The sequence below is a fragment of the Ruditapes philippinarum genome, unplaced genomic scaffold (genome assembly GCF_026571515.1).
Source record: "Ruditapes philippinarum isolate M1 unplaced genomic scaffold, ASM2657151v2 ctg7648_1_1_1_1, whole genome shotgun sequence".
In the NCBI taxonomy this organism is placed as follows: Eukaryota; Metazoa; Mollusca; class Bivalvia; order Venerida; family Veneridae; genus Ruditapes; species Ruditapes philippinarum.
In genome coordinates this window covers 46,881-62,973 of record NW_026862176.1, presented here as the reverse complement: position 1 = coordinate 62,973, position 16,093 = coordinate 46,881, and the positions used below count along the sequence as shown (strand labels likewise).

The 16,093-nt window shown below is 30.9% G+C and overlaps 1 protein-coding gene across 1 annotated transcript; it reads right to left on the bottom strand.

The window, feature by feature from the left end:
- Positions 1-3,455: 3,455 nt before the first annotated feature.
- Positions 3,456-13,734, bottom strand: LOC132718180 (uncharacterized). The gene is made up of 6 exons (XM_060701814.1): positions 13,374-13,734; positions 11,711-12,105; positions 9,404-9,537; positions 6,140-6,395; positions 4,776-4,942; positions 3,456-4,213 (listed from the first exon to the last, which is right to left on the bottom strand). Exons 1-6 carry the CDS (start codon positions 13,451-13,453, stop codon positions 3,923-3,925), a joined length of 1,323 nt encoding a protein of 440 aa, XP_060557797.1. The 5' UTR covers positions 13,454-13,734; the 3' UTR covers positions 3,456-3,922.
- Between the last annotated feature and the right edge of the window lie 2,359 nt (positions 13,735-16,093).

Genomic DNA, 16,093 nt, shown 5'->3' with positions numbered 1-16,093 from the left:
TAAATTCACCCAGTTTTAATGTTAATATAACAATTGAATGGTCCGAGCGATAACCCGGCAAAATACAAGTGTCCGCAATATCTAAAAATAAGTCGCTCGAGATCAAAAACATGTCTAAACGCGCTTTTTTTACTGGATTACGTTTAAACCATGTATATTGTCTAGATTCTAAATTCTGTTCACGCCAACAGTCTATTAAATTGTGTTTCAAAATAATACTTAATACTGTGTCTCTCGCCTTCGGATTATTTATGTTAACATAATTAAAACAGTCAATATCTGGGTTAAGTACTAAGTTGAAATCACCCGCAATTATACATTTATTATTCAGACGACGGAGTATCTCATTTAAACTGTTATAAAATCCGGATCGTCTCTATTTGGGCCATAAACACATATTAAAGACATATCTATACTTGCTATAGCGCAATGTACAACTAAAAGATTCCCCGCGTTGTCTTTTTCAACGGAGTGTAATTTAAACTCAAAGTTGTTGTTGATTAAAATGGCAACACCTCTCGACTGACTACTATAGTTGCTAAAGTAAGCTTCATAACCCCATTGACTTCTAATAATTTTAGATTCTTTGTCTGTAAAGTGTGTGTCCTGCAAAAAATAAATATTAAATTTCTTATCACGAATATAACCAATTACATCTTTTCTTTTCCGACTGTCCCCGATCCCCTGTACATTTAAACTAGCTATTGTTATACCATTTGACATTCTAAGTCAGAATCAGATAACCTTTGTATTGCCATGAATACTCGACATTTGTTTGAAAGAAGTAAAATACCATATAACAAAAGTACCAAATGTAAATCAACTATGATCAATTTTTGAAGACACGTACATATTGAACAAAAAAAAGTGAATGATTGACTCATACTTTAAACAATGAAAAACCCGTTAAGTGGAGATTTTATAATGATGCTTAACTAAGCATTATATATAAACAAAAAAAAAAAAAAATTCAGAGGTAGCAAAAAATACCGCTGACTAAGGTTTAATCTTGCTTAACGTCTAACTTAACACAGCAGTTTGTATGTAAATATGTATACAGTACTTTGTTGTGTATAGTGTATAATACATTACAAATATTTCTTAATGTATGAACACAAATTTTAAATTTTCAAAAAGTTCATGTTTATATTTGTTAATTGCGCCTGTTAAACTAAATAACCTTACTTTTGTAATTAAGACATATATTACATTTAGATATGCACAAAAAATCTCAAGTATAATTTCAGTGTTCAATGTATAAATAACATTAAACTAATGTTTAGAAAAATATTTGCATGGTTGCTTTATTTGTACCCTACAAAAAAACAAAACGAAACAAAACAATCATCTACAAGTATATGTAGTTTTTGAGTTTATAAAGGCACATCATCATATGTAGTTTGTGAGTGCAGTTATCACAAATGCACTGTATCTTAAACAAAATGGCTTTTGTACATATGTGTAGATGTACACGAGTTTCAACATCATTAAGTAATACCGCTTTCAAAGGTAAAAAATTGGAACCTTTACCTCCAATATCTAAGTAAAATTTAATTATATTTGTCTCAAATAAAATAATACCTTAAACAAAGTGTGACTTTTGTAAATATGTGAAGATGTTCATGAGTTTCGACATCATTAAGTAAAAACGCTTTCAAATGTAAAACATTTGGAACATATACCAATATCAAAGTGTAAATTTAATTGTATATGTCTCGAAAAATATACATGTAATACCTTAAACAAAAGGTTACAACGGAGAAAAAATTCGAACATATACATACAATATCAAAGTATTAATTTAATTGTATATGTGTCGAATAAAAAAAAACCCTTAAACAAAGTGTGGCTTTTAAACATATGTGAAGATGTACATGAGTTTCGACATCATTAAGTAATACCGCTTACAACTGGAAATAATTGGAACATATACATACAATATCTCAGTATAAATTTAATTGTATATGTGTCGAATAAAATAATACATCATTAAGTAACACTGCACGTGTTGTGAGTATCATAAACGAGAAACTTAACCTGAATATTAAAATGGAGGATATATGCATTGCGCATAGGCTGGGACAGTTTCGTACGGACGGAAACCGGGTCGTGATATGTAAGTTCGTGCGTCGTTCTACGAAGAAGAGTGTTATACGTGCTCGAAGGAACTTAAAAGGCTCGCGAATAGTGATCAGAGAGGATTTGACATAAAAAAACGCTAAACTTGTACAAACATTATTGAACCGCGAGGATGTTAAATCTGTGTGGTCTGATGAGGGGAAAATATTTGCCATATTGTCAAATGGTAATAAGATAAAGTTGGATATTCAAACGGATTTGTCGAGACCTCTTGCTTAAAAAGAACTAAGTGATAAAAACTTGATACTGTATTAAATATAAATTCAAATTGGCTTGACTGACATTTTATCATTTATACACTTGCAGAAATTCTATAAATATATATATCGATAGTTTTCTATTGAATACTTATATATATGATTCGTTTATACTTTTCTCACTCTTTGTATTTTATATTCGATTGAACATAAAGAGAACTAGTGAGTGACAAAACCTTGATATTTTTACGGCATGAAGTTATCAATATAAATTTAATTAAGCCTGACTGAAAGTGTGGGATTTATACACTTATTGACATTCTACACATATATCTATATATTTTATTGAAAATTCATATAAGTACATATGTGCGATTTATACCTTTTACACTCACTGTTTTTCATATTCAATTTAACAGAAATTTGAGTTCTTTATACTTAGATATTGGATGTATATGCTCCAAATTTTTTTCCCGTTGAAAGCGGTATTACCTAAGCAATAACATCATATTCGAGGCTTTCAATCACCATTGTATTAAAGCTATTAGAAGCAAAACATTTTATTAGATAAAATCACTTTATATAGCTTTTTATCTTCAGTGGCCGAGAGGTTAAAGCTGTTGACTTCAAACCACCTACCCTCACATCAGTGGGTTTGAATCCCGACATGGACTTTGGATTCTTTCAACTGAGGAACCTATCTAGCTTGCTTACGGAACTTCGGTGGTTCTACTTCCCGTTTGTGCCTGAAATAAGGCAGGGGACCTAAAAATGAACAATTTGGTATTTCAGTGTGGCCAGAAACATAATTCAAAATATTTCAAAATCTGTTTCACAGGCAGATAACCAGTTCACAGCATTATTCAATGATATATGACATACATTGAAGAAAATAATAGTTTGCATGCATTGCTCCTTAAAAAAGACTGACAGCAACTTATATTTTCCCCCACCCAGCCAAAATCACACCTAAAATATACCAATATTGGCAATCTTCATGAATAGTATACTTCAGAATCCGCCCGATTGCTTTAAACATATCACTTACACGCAGTGCAAGCTATGGCATTTTCAAAAACGACCAATAAAGTTGTGATTTTTCACAAGATTTACCCAACTGTCAAAGCTTGATTTTTAAACTTTTTTACCTCCATTCGGAGAGTCACAAATACATACAAAGCTACCAAAATGCTTAGTTTCGGGTAAAAATCCAAAAATACTGCTCATTTCCTACACACAAACAAGAAAGAATTACAATTACAGAGAAATATCAGAAGTTTCCAGTACCTTTAAAACACCATGTCTGAGTTATTAAATCATTCGAATATGTCCCCTGCCTCCTTAATGCATGAAAGGGCACCTGTGGTCATCATCCACCAGTAAAGCTGGACGTCGCCATATGACCTTTACTGTGTCGGTGTGACATAAACTAAATCAAACAAAAAGTATGTAAAATAGAGTTTACATTGTAAAGTTTCTAAATACACAATCATGTAAGTAAATGTGCTTGAATGCCAATTCATAACCCAGTTTTTATGCGGTATAATAGTTTTTTAAGCTTGATTATAAAGCAGGTTCTTGCAACTTTAATCAAATTGAGATTGCTTCATGGAACTATGCAGAACTAATTTTCCTTTTTTGGGGGGGTTGTAATGTGGTTCTGTTTGGGTAACTTTAATTGTCTTATTCCCTTCATAACCTTTCTTGTAAAACTGAATCGATCGCAGGTTTGTTCCCAATTCATTTAGTATAGACCTCAAACTTTCTTCTCTATCATAATCTGTCCAATCTAGATGTTCATACAGTCTTTGTTTGCGTATCAACGAATCTTTTGAATGTCGACAATATTGTGCTACCTTTTTCACTTGGGACCATTCCTGAAGTGATGTTTTAAATAATTATACGATAAAAGTAAATGTTAAGAAGACAACAAGGCAATGCTTACACATAACATGAAATGTACCTCAAGAAAACATAGTACATGTATTTGCTACTTATGTAAGACAAATATTGAAAATAATAAGATTACTTAGTTACAATTAAATAACAACTTTTTTCTCGTACATGGATAATTGAATAACAAGTTAGAATTTTCAATCTTCTTATATATTACTTGAAAAGTGCTATAACAGTGAGCTAACGTCATTGTAACATTTAAAACATGTCAATTTTCCAAAATGTATTAGTCTTATCAATTTCTGATGCTAGCCAATATATTAAATATGTTTGTCAAGGAGATATAAACATAAATTTATTCTTATTTCCCAGATATAAAAATCAGCATAATACAATTAAATATCAGGAAATTACCCAATGATATTCTTAAGAATAATTATGCTTTAAAAGATTGCTGCAGCACAATAAATTTACTAACTCACTGTAAAAGAATGTTAATTGATATTGTTTATATAGAAAATGTTTCATAAAAATAAACCAAACCTCTGTAAGAGATAAAAGATCCAGTGACTTTCGGATATTTGCACTATCGATGTGACATAAACCCGTGTTTAACCGAGATAGAGACATTCGTATCCGTTTTATTTGGACAGTCATGCACTCCAAATTAACCTGTATCCGTTGAAGGCACCACAAAGTTACACGCCTGCCTATCAAATACAATTCACAAGACTTATTGCATTTATATGCATTTATCATTTATTGCATTCACTGTTCTTACTTGCTGGTCATTTTGGGATAACAATTTTAGGTAAATATCCATCACTTCTTCTAAAGTAAGATGTCTAATCATTATGTTTGTCATAAAACATGATAAGCATTGCAGGTCTGTCTAACAAATTTGAAAACGCTGACTTATTTTCTGTATGATAGCAAAAAAAATGATGAACAATTTCTAAAAACATGGTACAATCAATTTTGATATTTTTCAGTAAATTTATATTTATTGCATTAACTGTACGTATATTTCTATAACCTCAATCCGAAGGTCATAGTTTGATCATTACAAAAGTCCACTGAAAGTTTAAGATTATCTTTTTTCTCTTATCAAATGATAGGTTTCAAATGTTATTTCTCTAACAAAGTCTTGTAACAAATGTAAAAAAGAAAGGGTGCAATATTTGACATAAATGGTATCAATCATATAACTTTTTTTAATTCTAGGGGTCTACAAAGCAATGTCAATTAATATAAAAGTCTATGTTACTTTTTTCTTGTCAGTCAAATAATTAAGTAACAGAAGCGTTAATTTAATAACTCCTTATCAATCAAAACTATTCTTCATAAATTGTAAGTACTGTTACAAGTTATACTACAAGTGCAAAAATGTTTGCATTCAGTTCTGATAAATATTTTAATTGTATTTGATTGAACTAATACTGAAATAACTTTTATTCGGTCTTTGGAATGTTTGATGTTTAAAACAAGAAATCTAAGACAATCGAAGGGAATGTTAATTTAAATTGAAAATAATGAACGAACAACTTTGTCTGCGTCATGCTTACTCTAAAACTGCACATGGACTTTATTCTTAGAAACAATTATATTTTTTTTCATTTCTGGGGACAAACATGGTGTGACCATCAATGTCGTTGTATGTCAAGTTTAATTTCTTGCATAAAGTTTACAAATGATTCAAATTAGAATAAAGTCAGCCAATAGATCACAACTGTCACAAACGGATGTTAAAGTTCAATACCATAAACAAACAGATTGAAGATCCATACGTATATCCTCTGTTTAAATCACATTTCAATTTCCAATAGACATAAAAAAAAATTTAATAATAAATTAAATCACTTTTAATTTTAAAGCTGTTGAATACATTATAAAACAAGAAAATTTACCTCGCACTTGTAAAGACGCAGTCGAAACCTGTTTGTCGTCAACCTTTATCAGTCCGCCCTTTTTTCGATCTTTTCCTTTATTTTGGGTAAGAGACATACTACGCCTTAGTTCATCTTCATTTGGTTGCTTTAGGGATACTCTTGATGATTGTTCTATTTTGCCTTGTAGTTTAAGATTCTCAATCAGTTTTGTTTCACGATGTGAAGTTAACTCTGACAAGAACGCCTTAATGTCTTCCACAATATTTGTGTCACGCTGAAGTAAGATAATACAAATATCTTATGAATATTAACTAAAGTATAAATGTCAGAAAGCATATTATTTATAAAATTAAAAGCTGTATTCAATTGATATATGGATGTAATATCTCCAAAACATATGTAAAACAAAAATGAAGTAAAAAATCAATATGCTTCTTAGTATTTGCTCTTTTTCTTCTCTGTTTTAATTTTACTAATAAAGCCCTAAATCGCTCGGGGAAAATGCATTGGTTCTAATAATGGAATAATTTGCAGAAATTTGAATATTTTTATTAACTCGTCAGTAGATTTTGAAAATTATAAATAGTAATTAAAGATAATTACATTGAAAAGAATTGTTACAAAATAACCTCAGGTTATATAACAGACATTTCAATTTGTTTGTAAACAATTTAATAATCTGAATATGAAAGGGGGAATCTTAATACTTTCTTTTAAAAGAAAAAATCTTTATATAGTGAGGAATAGTATTACATAATTTTGAATTAGTTGATCTTCAAAACTCAGAAACTGAGGGCATCTGTTGTCAGGTCGCTGACTTCAAAACTTGTGGTCATTTACTATGTTTGTGCGAAATAAAACCCAACAAAAAAGGCAAAAAAGACAAAATGTTTTTACACAAGCAAAGGCTTAAATTCTAACCCTCATCTATGCTTTGAGTAGTTAAGGGTGAACCCACCAAATAAAAATGCAAAAAATAGATTAAGATCAATATCAATCGGAACAGCTCGGCTATTTTCAATAGTAACCTCTAACTTAATACATATTGGACGTAGTTCTACCACGTAGTTATAGATGTTAACAAAAACAGAGGGTTAGTCTTTGATAATGTTTTATAAGGATTGTGAATATTTGACATCTAAATGAAAATAAAGTCTATTTCAGCCATAGAATTATTATTGAAAATATATCTTAGTATCATAATCGGTTTACAAATGCCCACTGATGTAGACTTATGAACAAATTCGAATTAATGTCAACTGACAGGCATTTTGCACTTTCTACAACACAACCATAATAATATTAACATAAATAATGTACTGTCTACTTATATATCTATGAATGTGCCGAATGTTGTTTACTCTATATATTGGAATAAATTTAGTCAACAACTCCCAGTATCAAATTACTGTTTGTTTCATATTTAGTTTCTTAGAGGTGGTTAGACCGAAATATCGTATCCGTCAAGTCTATTGTGTTCGAGGTCCATATCCGAAGACTTTTTTGGAAAAATATTACATCATATTTCAACAAATTGAAATACTGAAACTGATAAAACTTGGAGGAGGAGTATTTCAGAGAATATATATATATATATATATATATATATATATATATATATATATATATATATATATATATATATATATATATATATATATATATAGTATATAGTCATATACTTTGTACGTTATTCTGATGCAGACAACAGTCGAAACTAGTAAAGAATAAAAAAAAATGTGTTGTTTTGGTGTATTTTAACAGAGAATATAAAGGAAACACTTGTTTGAAAAAAATAACTTTAGAGTCTCCTTCAGTCTGTCTGTGTGTATTTCTGTCTGTCTGTCTGTTTATAAAACTGTTTCCTGAGATCACTTTTAAAGATTTTTTCCAACAAATTTATTTAAAAAAAAGAAAAGTTGAAACATTAGTTATTCTTATTCATCCTGAGAAAATTGGACATTTTGATTATCTGTTGTATAAACATAATTTCCTTACTAGGCAGGGAAACGTAACACATTACTGTGATATAGACAAACTTAGAACTCAAAAGATTTAAGTTCATTCATGTCATTCATTCACTGGTAAAATTGAATGGCCAATGGCCCATCAGAATGTTACTGGGGTTCTAACCGGTAGGGGACTTATGGATTGCTTGCAATACTATGATAATTGCTTGTTGTGTCGCCTCTACGGAGTAGTGGCGACATATAGGGATCACTTCTCCGTCGTCTGTCTGTCCGTCTGTCTGTCTGTCTGTCTGTCCGTCCGTCCGTCACAAAACTTGTCCGGACTACTCCTCATAAACTACTGGTGCAATTTCATCCAAACTTTACAGGAATGATCAGTACCAAGTCTAGTTGTGCATATTGTCAGCATTTTCCGGTTCAATGATTTTTGTCAGAGTTATGGCCCTTTAATAATTTTTAATTTTAAAGTTTGTCCGGACTACTTCTCTTATACCACTAATGCAATTTCAATGAAACTTTACAGGATTGATCTGTAGGTCAAGTCCTCGCGCATATTGCACGGGTTTTCCGGTTGAATTATTTTTGGCCGAGTTATGGCCCTTTGATAAAAAGGTGTTTTTTTCTGTGTGTTGCCAGATACGCAAAAGCTTGTCCGGACTACTCCTCATAAACTACTGGTGCAATTTTATCCAAACTTTACAGGAATGATCAGTACCAAGTCTAGTTGTGCACTGTCCGTCTGTCTGTCCGTCTGTCACAAAATTTGTCCCAACATGAAATTGGCCATCATGAGGCGACACATGTGATTACTGATCGCTTTTTTAATTAATTTTTAAACTAAAAAAAGACCCCTTTTAAAAACCCCTAATAAATTTAATATTTTTAAACCACCTTTTTTTTCGAAATAATCTTTTTTAAATAGGGGTAAAATTTCAATTTAAATTTTAAGGGTTTTAAAGTCGCTTGGGGGCTAAGTGTCCTGCTAAATATTTGGGGGGGAAATTTTTCAAGGGGGGTCGTTGTGTAAAAATAAAGATTAAAAGTCGGTCAAGGTTTAACATTTCAATTTATAAATGTTTTTAAAAAATTGTCCTAAATTAAAATAGTTCATTCAAATTTTTAAATAATTTGACAATTGAGGTCAATCTCATGTATGATTGAAGTTCAAATTAAATTTGATTTTCTTTCAGATATTGTTAAGAAATTGTTAATTGTTAACAATAGAAGGCAAGAATCATCTTATTTTCAATACTAATTATAAAATTAAAAGAATATTACATCATAATATCATACAGAACATCAAGCAACTAACCTCAAAAAGTGGATCGGAAACCAATATATGATAGTAAGATTTGATTGTCTGTTTATAAAATTTAAGGTCAGTACTTTCAACTAGCAATGCTGGACCTGGTCGGAACATTTCTGTCAAGGCTTGCTGTGTTTTCTCTAAAAATAAATATAACAACAACACATATCATAAACAGATTAATGCCCCCGGAAACTTATCTAAAGTAAAGGAACATTATCTTTTACTTTCTGTCACAAGAATAAAGATTATTTTCCCAGTTTACTCAATTAATTCAAGAGGCATCCGTGAATATTTGATGAATTGACAAACCATTTCCATACACAACAACTTATGAACTGTTTTCAAATCCAAGTGCATGTATTTTATTGTCAAACTTGCAATTGCTCGTGAAAGGTCTTATTGATCAAGGTTTTGGCCGTGTTTTGTGTTTTTGTTGTTACATGTGGTACGTTGAACCTTCTGAGCTGAAGATCTAGTTTTAATCGTCTTAAAAGAAAGTACACCTATGGAATCCTTCAATAACAGTGTTGTAAATCGGACAGGTTTATAAATATATCAATGTGAAAAATTATTTCAATTTAGATCGACCTCAATTCAAGGTATTCAAAATATTGCATTTAGCGTGCCACCAAAATTAGTCAAAAATCCTTCATGAATAACAAACATTGTAGCACTACCATGTGACTTTTCGAGTACTGTTCACGCAGATTTTTCGCCGGTTCAAGTATGTTCTACTTATAACTTTGCTGTTACTCAACTGACTTTGTTGTTCAGCTTAGGCGTATAGTACCGTATTTGTATAAGCCTATGTGAATCAAACTTTTGAAAACCCCTGAGTGGTTTTTGAGAACAATCGAGTAAAGGTAGTCGGGCTACACACTCATTTACCACAACAAGCGATTTTATGCATTTCACTAGATACATTGGACATAGTAAATCTGTAAGATTTAGCATTTATTTTTGTAAAAAAAAACCCTGAAAAGTACGGACTTGCTAAAATTTTTTCAAAAATGGGGTGTCCTTCTCTCGGCCTGCCTAAAAAAAAACTTATCTTTTTAAAAACCATTCAGGTTTTTAACCCGGAAATTTTTGATAAAACCCTAATCAGTAAAAATCTGTATGTACCGTACCCGCAAAGTCACGTGGTATCAACACAAAGTCATGCAGCAGTCACGCCAAACTATTCAATGTTATAATACTTTGGATGTATTACTTTAACTGTTTGGGCATAAAATTGCTAAACTTTCGCGCGACACAATGTCATGATATCCGATTATCCGGTACATTTATGCTAAATGATTATAATCCTGAAAATTACTGATCTGGCACGACCATCAGTACACTTTAATGAAAACGTCATATTATGTGACCTTGAACTCTGAGCGCGACACCTGACTCTCGCGCAACATGGTGTCAAGATGTCTAACATATTAATAGCAAATTATTTTTAAATCCACCTAGGAGTGACAAAACTGTTGCCATGACATCACAAGCCATGCACTTTAATATAAATTCCATATCGTAAATTTGGAGTAACAAGTGTGACATTGGTTTTTAAGCAAGAGACCTTACTCTACACATACGCTGCGAATTGTCTTCTTTATTTATTTATTTCACGGTCCATCAAAAATTTGACCGGACACGGCTATCAATGATCTTTTATGAAAATTCATATCATGACTTTATCTATCAAAAGAAACTGTGAGTTTTTTAAGGTAGAGATATATTCTTGTGCACGACATATCATCATCATGTCAAACAATTAACGCATAGATATTTTATCAATCAAGGAATGACATAGTTGAGTTTTTACCGGCAACGACTCAAGGTACGATTTTACGGCAAGGTACAGCGTTCTGCGCGTTACAATCAACTTCATATCGTTGCAGAATTATTTATTTTAAAATGCATCTATAAGTGACAAAATTATAAATCGTCTTAAAGTGTGGACAGACGGACGAGAGGAAGAACGGACGCTGTCCAAACTATATGCGCTTCCCAAAATACTAGTGAATAAAATAATGGCACTGACGTTTTTAAACAATGTATCGTTATATGATATTTCATTTATCCACGACTGTAGTACAGATATAATACTAAATAAGCTGTAATTATTCTAATATCATACAAATTTTAAACAAACCAACCGATTGAATAGACAGTATAGAAATATAGAAGCGTTTAGCAACCTTTGGAATATTTTATAACTAATATATTTTTTATCATTAAAGTTCATTCATTTTTCTTTTTGTTAAAACATGTTTTGTCAAAATCGATATATGTAAAATTGTACTACATTTTAATACATACCATCACACTCTTTCAAAGCCATATCCTTTGTGTGCCTTAAATGGATCTCTGAAGGCTTTATCTTGTCTTGTGCCAACATCTTAGATGTACCCAAATCGTCATATATTATCTTTTTGTCACCAGTGAGGTGTGTTTCTGAAAACTGTATTTTGTCACCCTTAATATCCGCATCTACAACTTCTTCCCTTTGTTTTGTCTCCTCTTGAGACAAAGGAACATTGTCTTTAAAACCGCTTTGCCATTCTTTCAACAAACGTTCATCATCTTTACAGAGCTGTTGTAAATAATGCAAATGGCCATAAACAGCTTTTGACTGATTCTTCATCTGCTCCACCGGTACTTTTAACTCAAAGCGTGTTTCGAGATTCTGAACTATGTCATTTAAAAGAGCGACACTGAAAAGAAATTATATCAGTTGTTCAACAACAATATTTCTTTAGGTTAGTATGGTTACATTCAAGCAGTATTTTTCATTTCCACCTTGAGATCTCAAGTTAATTAATTGAACATGCTATGACAATTACATCTATATACAGAGGCAGTAAGTGCATTTTATTTTCACATAATTCTGTATAATTTGAAAAAGTCATATACATATTTAATCGGGAAATAACTTTTTCTCGATAATACATGTATTACAAATGATTTCTGAAAATTTCTACCGGTATAAAAGAATACTATTTGTATATATTCATATTTACCCTCATGGATAATATAATATTAACTAGAAAAATTCAAAAGGACAAACATGGCAAATTAGCTTAAAGTTGAGACATAATAAGCAAGAATTATATGTTATGTATTTATGATTTATAAAATACATTTATGCATCCATAACATTAAATTCAAAGCAGAATGTGCAAAAACTGAACTTTTAAAATGTGTATTGTACCATCATTTACTAAAATTCTATGTGCATATTAAAGTGCACCAATAACATCTTACAAACATGAATTGTTGGAATATGCTATTTGTGATCAGTAAATAGACTACAATTACTTGCATGCTTTAATACCTAATCAATTTTGAGTGTAAAATGATCTCATAATCAAAGACAGCTTGTTAATAAGTCGTGTTTTCTTTAAATGTTTCTATTTACAGGTACACCGATATTTGGCAGTAATAACCAACTTATAAGTTCATGTTTGATTGAAATCATACAAGAAGTGTGAGACAGGGCATATACATGTATAACATATCATCGTTTTATAAGGATATATTGTTACTACCTAAATATAGCGTTCCTTCAAAACAAAATAATATAAAAACAGGGACGTTAGTGGACGACTGGTTTATGTCGTAGACTTGAAAACATTTGCCCCTCAACGCTCTAGGTTCAAATCCTGCTATGGACTTTGGATTTTTTCCAGTGAGGAACCTATCCAGCTAGCTGACGGCGGTGAGGAAGCTATCCAGCTAGCTTACAGAATGTCTGTGTTTCTACTCCACTCGTATCTTGATATAATGCAAAAAGGACAACTAAAATTTTCCTCCACCAGTAAAGCTGGACAATTGCAGCATCTTGTTTTAACAAAACATTATCATGTATGTATATACAATTAAATTTTCTTTTATATCGATAACTTATAATTGTGTGTGTTAGTTTGTGTTTCAACAAAATAACAAACATTTCACATTAATCATGATATTCAATGGTACTTACGTTTTCTCTAATTTTGTTTCCGTTGTTTCAAATTGTATTCTATAGATGTCGATAAGTTCATGTGCAATATACGGAAACATGTATATACATGTAGTTTATACAGTGCTGTTATTTTAATGCAATCACTATACATCGTTATTTTCAACTGAATGTGAACTGCATGAAATTAACAATTTGATAGACTAGATGGTAAAAATGTGTTCACATATAGATATATAAGTTTGCGTTTAATTTATCTCTTTACTACAATATGGTAACAGTTAAGACAATACAACATCTTCATGTACATGTCAACATTTATAAAATAGTATGACATTTTCTATCGAAAAAGGGGTTCCAATTTTGAACAAAAGTAACATCTCACTCCTGGCAATATTTCTTTGAAACAATTAAAATCAAGTTGACGTTTTTTGCAGGTCACTTAGGAATACGATAATACGATGGGTATAATTGTTTTTTTTTGTTTTTGTTTTTTTTTGGTTAAACATAAAACCAGCAAAAAAAAAAAAAAAATAAAAAAAAAAAAAAATAAGACAAAAAAAAAAAAATAAAAAATAAAAAAATAAAAAAAAAAAAAAAAAAATAATAGGATCAAATGTAAAAAAAAAAAAAAAAAAAAAAAAAAAAAAAAAAAAAAAAAAAAAAAAAAAAAAAAAAAAAAAAAAAAAAAAAAAAAAAAAAAAAAATGGGGTTGGGAAAAAAACCTCCTAAAATATTTTGTAATGGTAAAACAGCTTTTTCGGGTTATAACACACCACACAAAAAGGCAAATTTGTAAAACTTTGTATATGATAGCCAGAAAAGTCATCTTTTCATATCTGATCTTAAAGCTGCATGCCTCCAGATAAGGGCAAAATATTTAAAGGGAGACACAGGCAAAATTTTCATTTTTTCGTTTTGATTTTTTCATTCATTAATCTGTTAATGTCCTCAAAATTAATACACTAGGCAGTCACAGGAACAAAACTTTTCTCCTCATAAAGAATAAAATGGTGGTTTCCTAACCTGGCCCACGTTGGTCAGGTTAGAGCGTTAAGATTCCAAAATAGTTGTCACAGCGTACCATGGATGCGTTTAAGAACATGTCAAATGAATGATTTAGGTTTGTTTCAACTATACTATATCCACAATATCTGTTTTTGTGATTTTCAGGGTTTGTTCAAGTCACATGACTTGTTTTAAAACTACTTGGTGATTCTGTCGGCGTCTTATTTTTTTCAACATTATATTGATATATTTACGCTTCAAATCCAAAATATACAGAATTTATACAGAATTTTTTGCTGGGACTTTTACAATTGTCATTTCAGCATGATTCGAGTACATGAGATAATTTTGATATTTTTGCCATTAATTTGCCTGAGTATCCCTTTAAAGGGAACCAAAAAAAATTACTAAGTCACATTCTGAATTTAAGCAAACATTAACATGGTAAGTGCGATTAATGAGTGATTTTGCATTATACATTAGATATTTTCTTCTGCGTAGCTATAACAGTTATTGCTATTCTTGCATATTTTCTACGTGGATTGTAAGTTCGTAAACAATGTCTAAATTACATTCTTTGTTCTTTTTACAACATTTTGATTTTAATTAATTTTCAAAATTTTTCATAAAAAATTAACCAATGGATCTGGGAGGCCACTCTGCTGTTAAAGGAGTTTTTACCCGTAACTGATTTTGTATTTCCAATTCCAAGGTCAAAGAAAGGTGTACTTAAAAGGTACCGCAGCTATAAATCCATTATTGTACTTTCTTGACTGTAGAAATCGTTGAATGTTATTTCGAAGGGGGAATCTTTTGGTTTACATATTTATGCCAAAAAATGTTATAAAAACATATTAATGCTGTCACGAGTATGTTATATCGCGAGATTGAGGTCAAGCGCGAATTTTGGCCACAGGCATTGTCAATAAAAATCTTGTTTAAGTTTGTATTCGACATAGCTAAAAATTAACAGGGGTCAAACGTTTAGCCGTGCGATACTTTTTTAAGCGAGGTTAAATCTTGCAATACGGAATAATGGCGGCGGAAAGTGACAAATAATGTGGGTAAGAATCAGTTAGCTTCGAATATTTGTTGTATGTTGCTCGAAAAGTATAGTGCATGCTGAGCTGAAGATATATTATGATGGTCACAATAAAAGAAACAATTTCATTGTAAGGAGAAAGTGATGAATTGGCTACTGCCATCTGACATACTCATAAAAAGAAAACAATAACAGACTTTATGGAACAGATATTTGATTAGTTATTATAGCAACAACATGTTTTCTATAAATTGCAAAACAGAATTACACGAAAAGTTTTAACTATCTATTTGGCATATATCTATAATATTTCCGATAAACTGTACTCAAACATTTTGGTTCTTTACGAATTTTTTTTGCGAAATTCAGTTTCCTTTATTAAACAGTTAACTATATCATACTTAAATTATGCGTATAGTCATAGCATTCGAAAATGGTTATAAACTGTATAAGGAAGGACAGTTTTATGATGCATTAGAATTTAGAAGACAATCTAAATCGACAAGTTTTTATGCCACCGCAGCATCTGCGATGCGGTGGCATATAGCGATTCACCTTTTGTGTGTGTGTGTGTGTGTTGGTGTGTGCGTGCGTGTGTGCGTTTCTAAAGATTATAAAGTGAACTTAAAAAATCTTCTAATGAAAAACCACTAGTCCAATTTCAACCAAACTTGGCAAAATTGATCCTTGG

Bases quoted from the DNA above. Each gene is read 5' to 3' on its own strand.
- LOC132718180 (XM_060701814.1), bottom strand. From the start codon at position 13,453: ATGTTTCCGTATATTGCACATGAACTTATCGACATCTATAGAATACAA. The intron at 6,396-9,403 runs GTTAGTTGCTTG...ATCTTACTTCAG, and splicing joins TTTCCGATCCACTTTTTGAG to CGTGACACAAATATTGTGGA. The intron at 4,943-6,139 runs GTAAATTTTCTT...TGTATTTGATAG, and splicing joins TGCGTCTTTACAAGTGCGAG to GCAGGCGTGTAACTTTGTGG.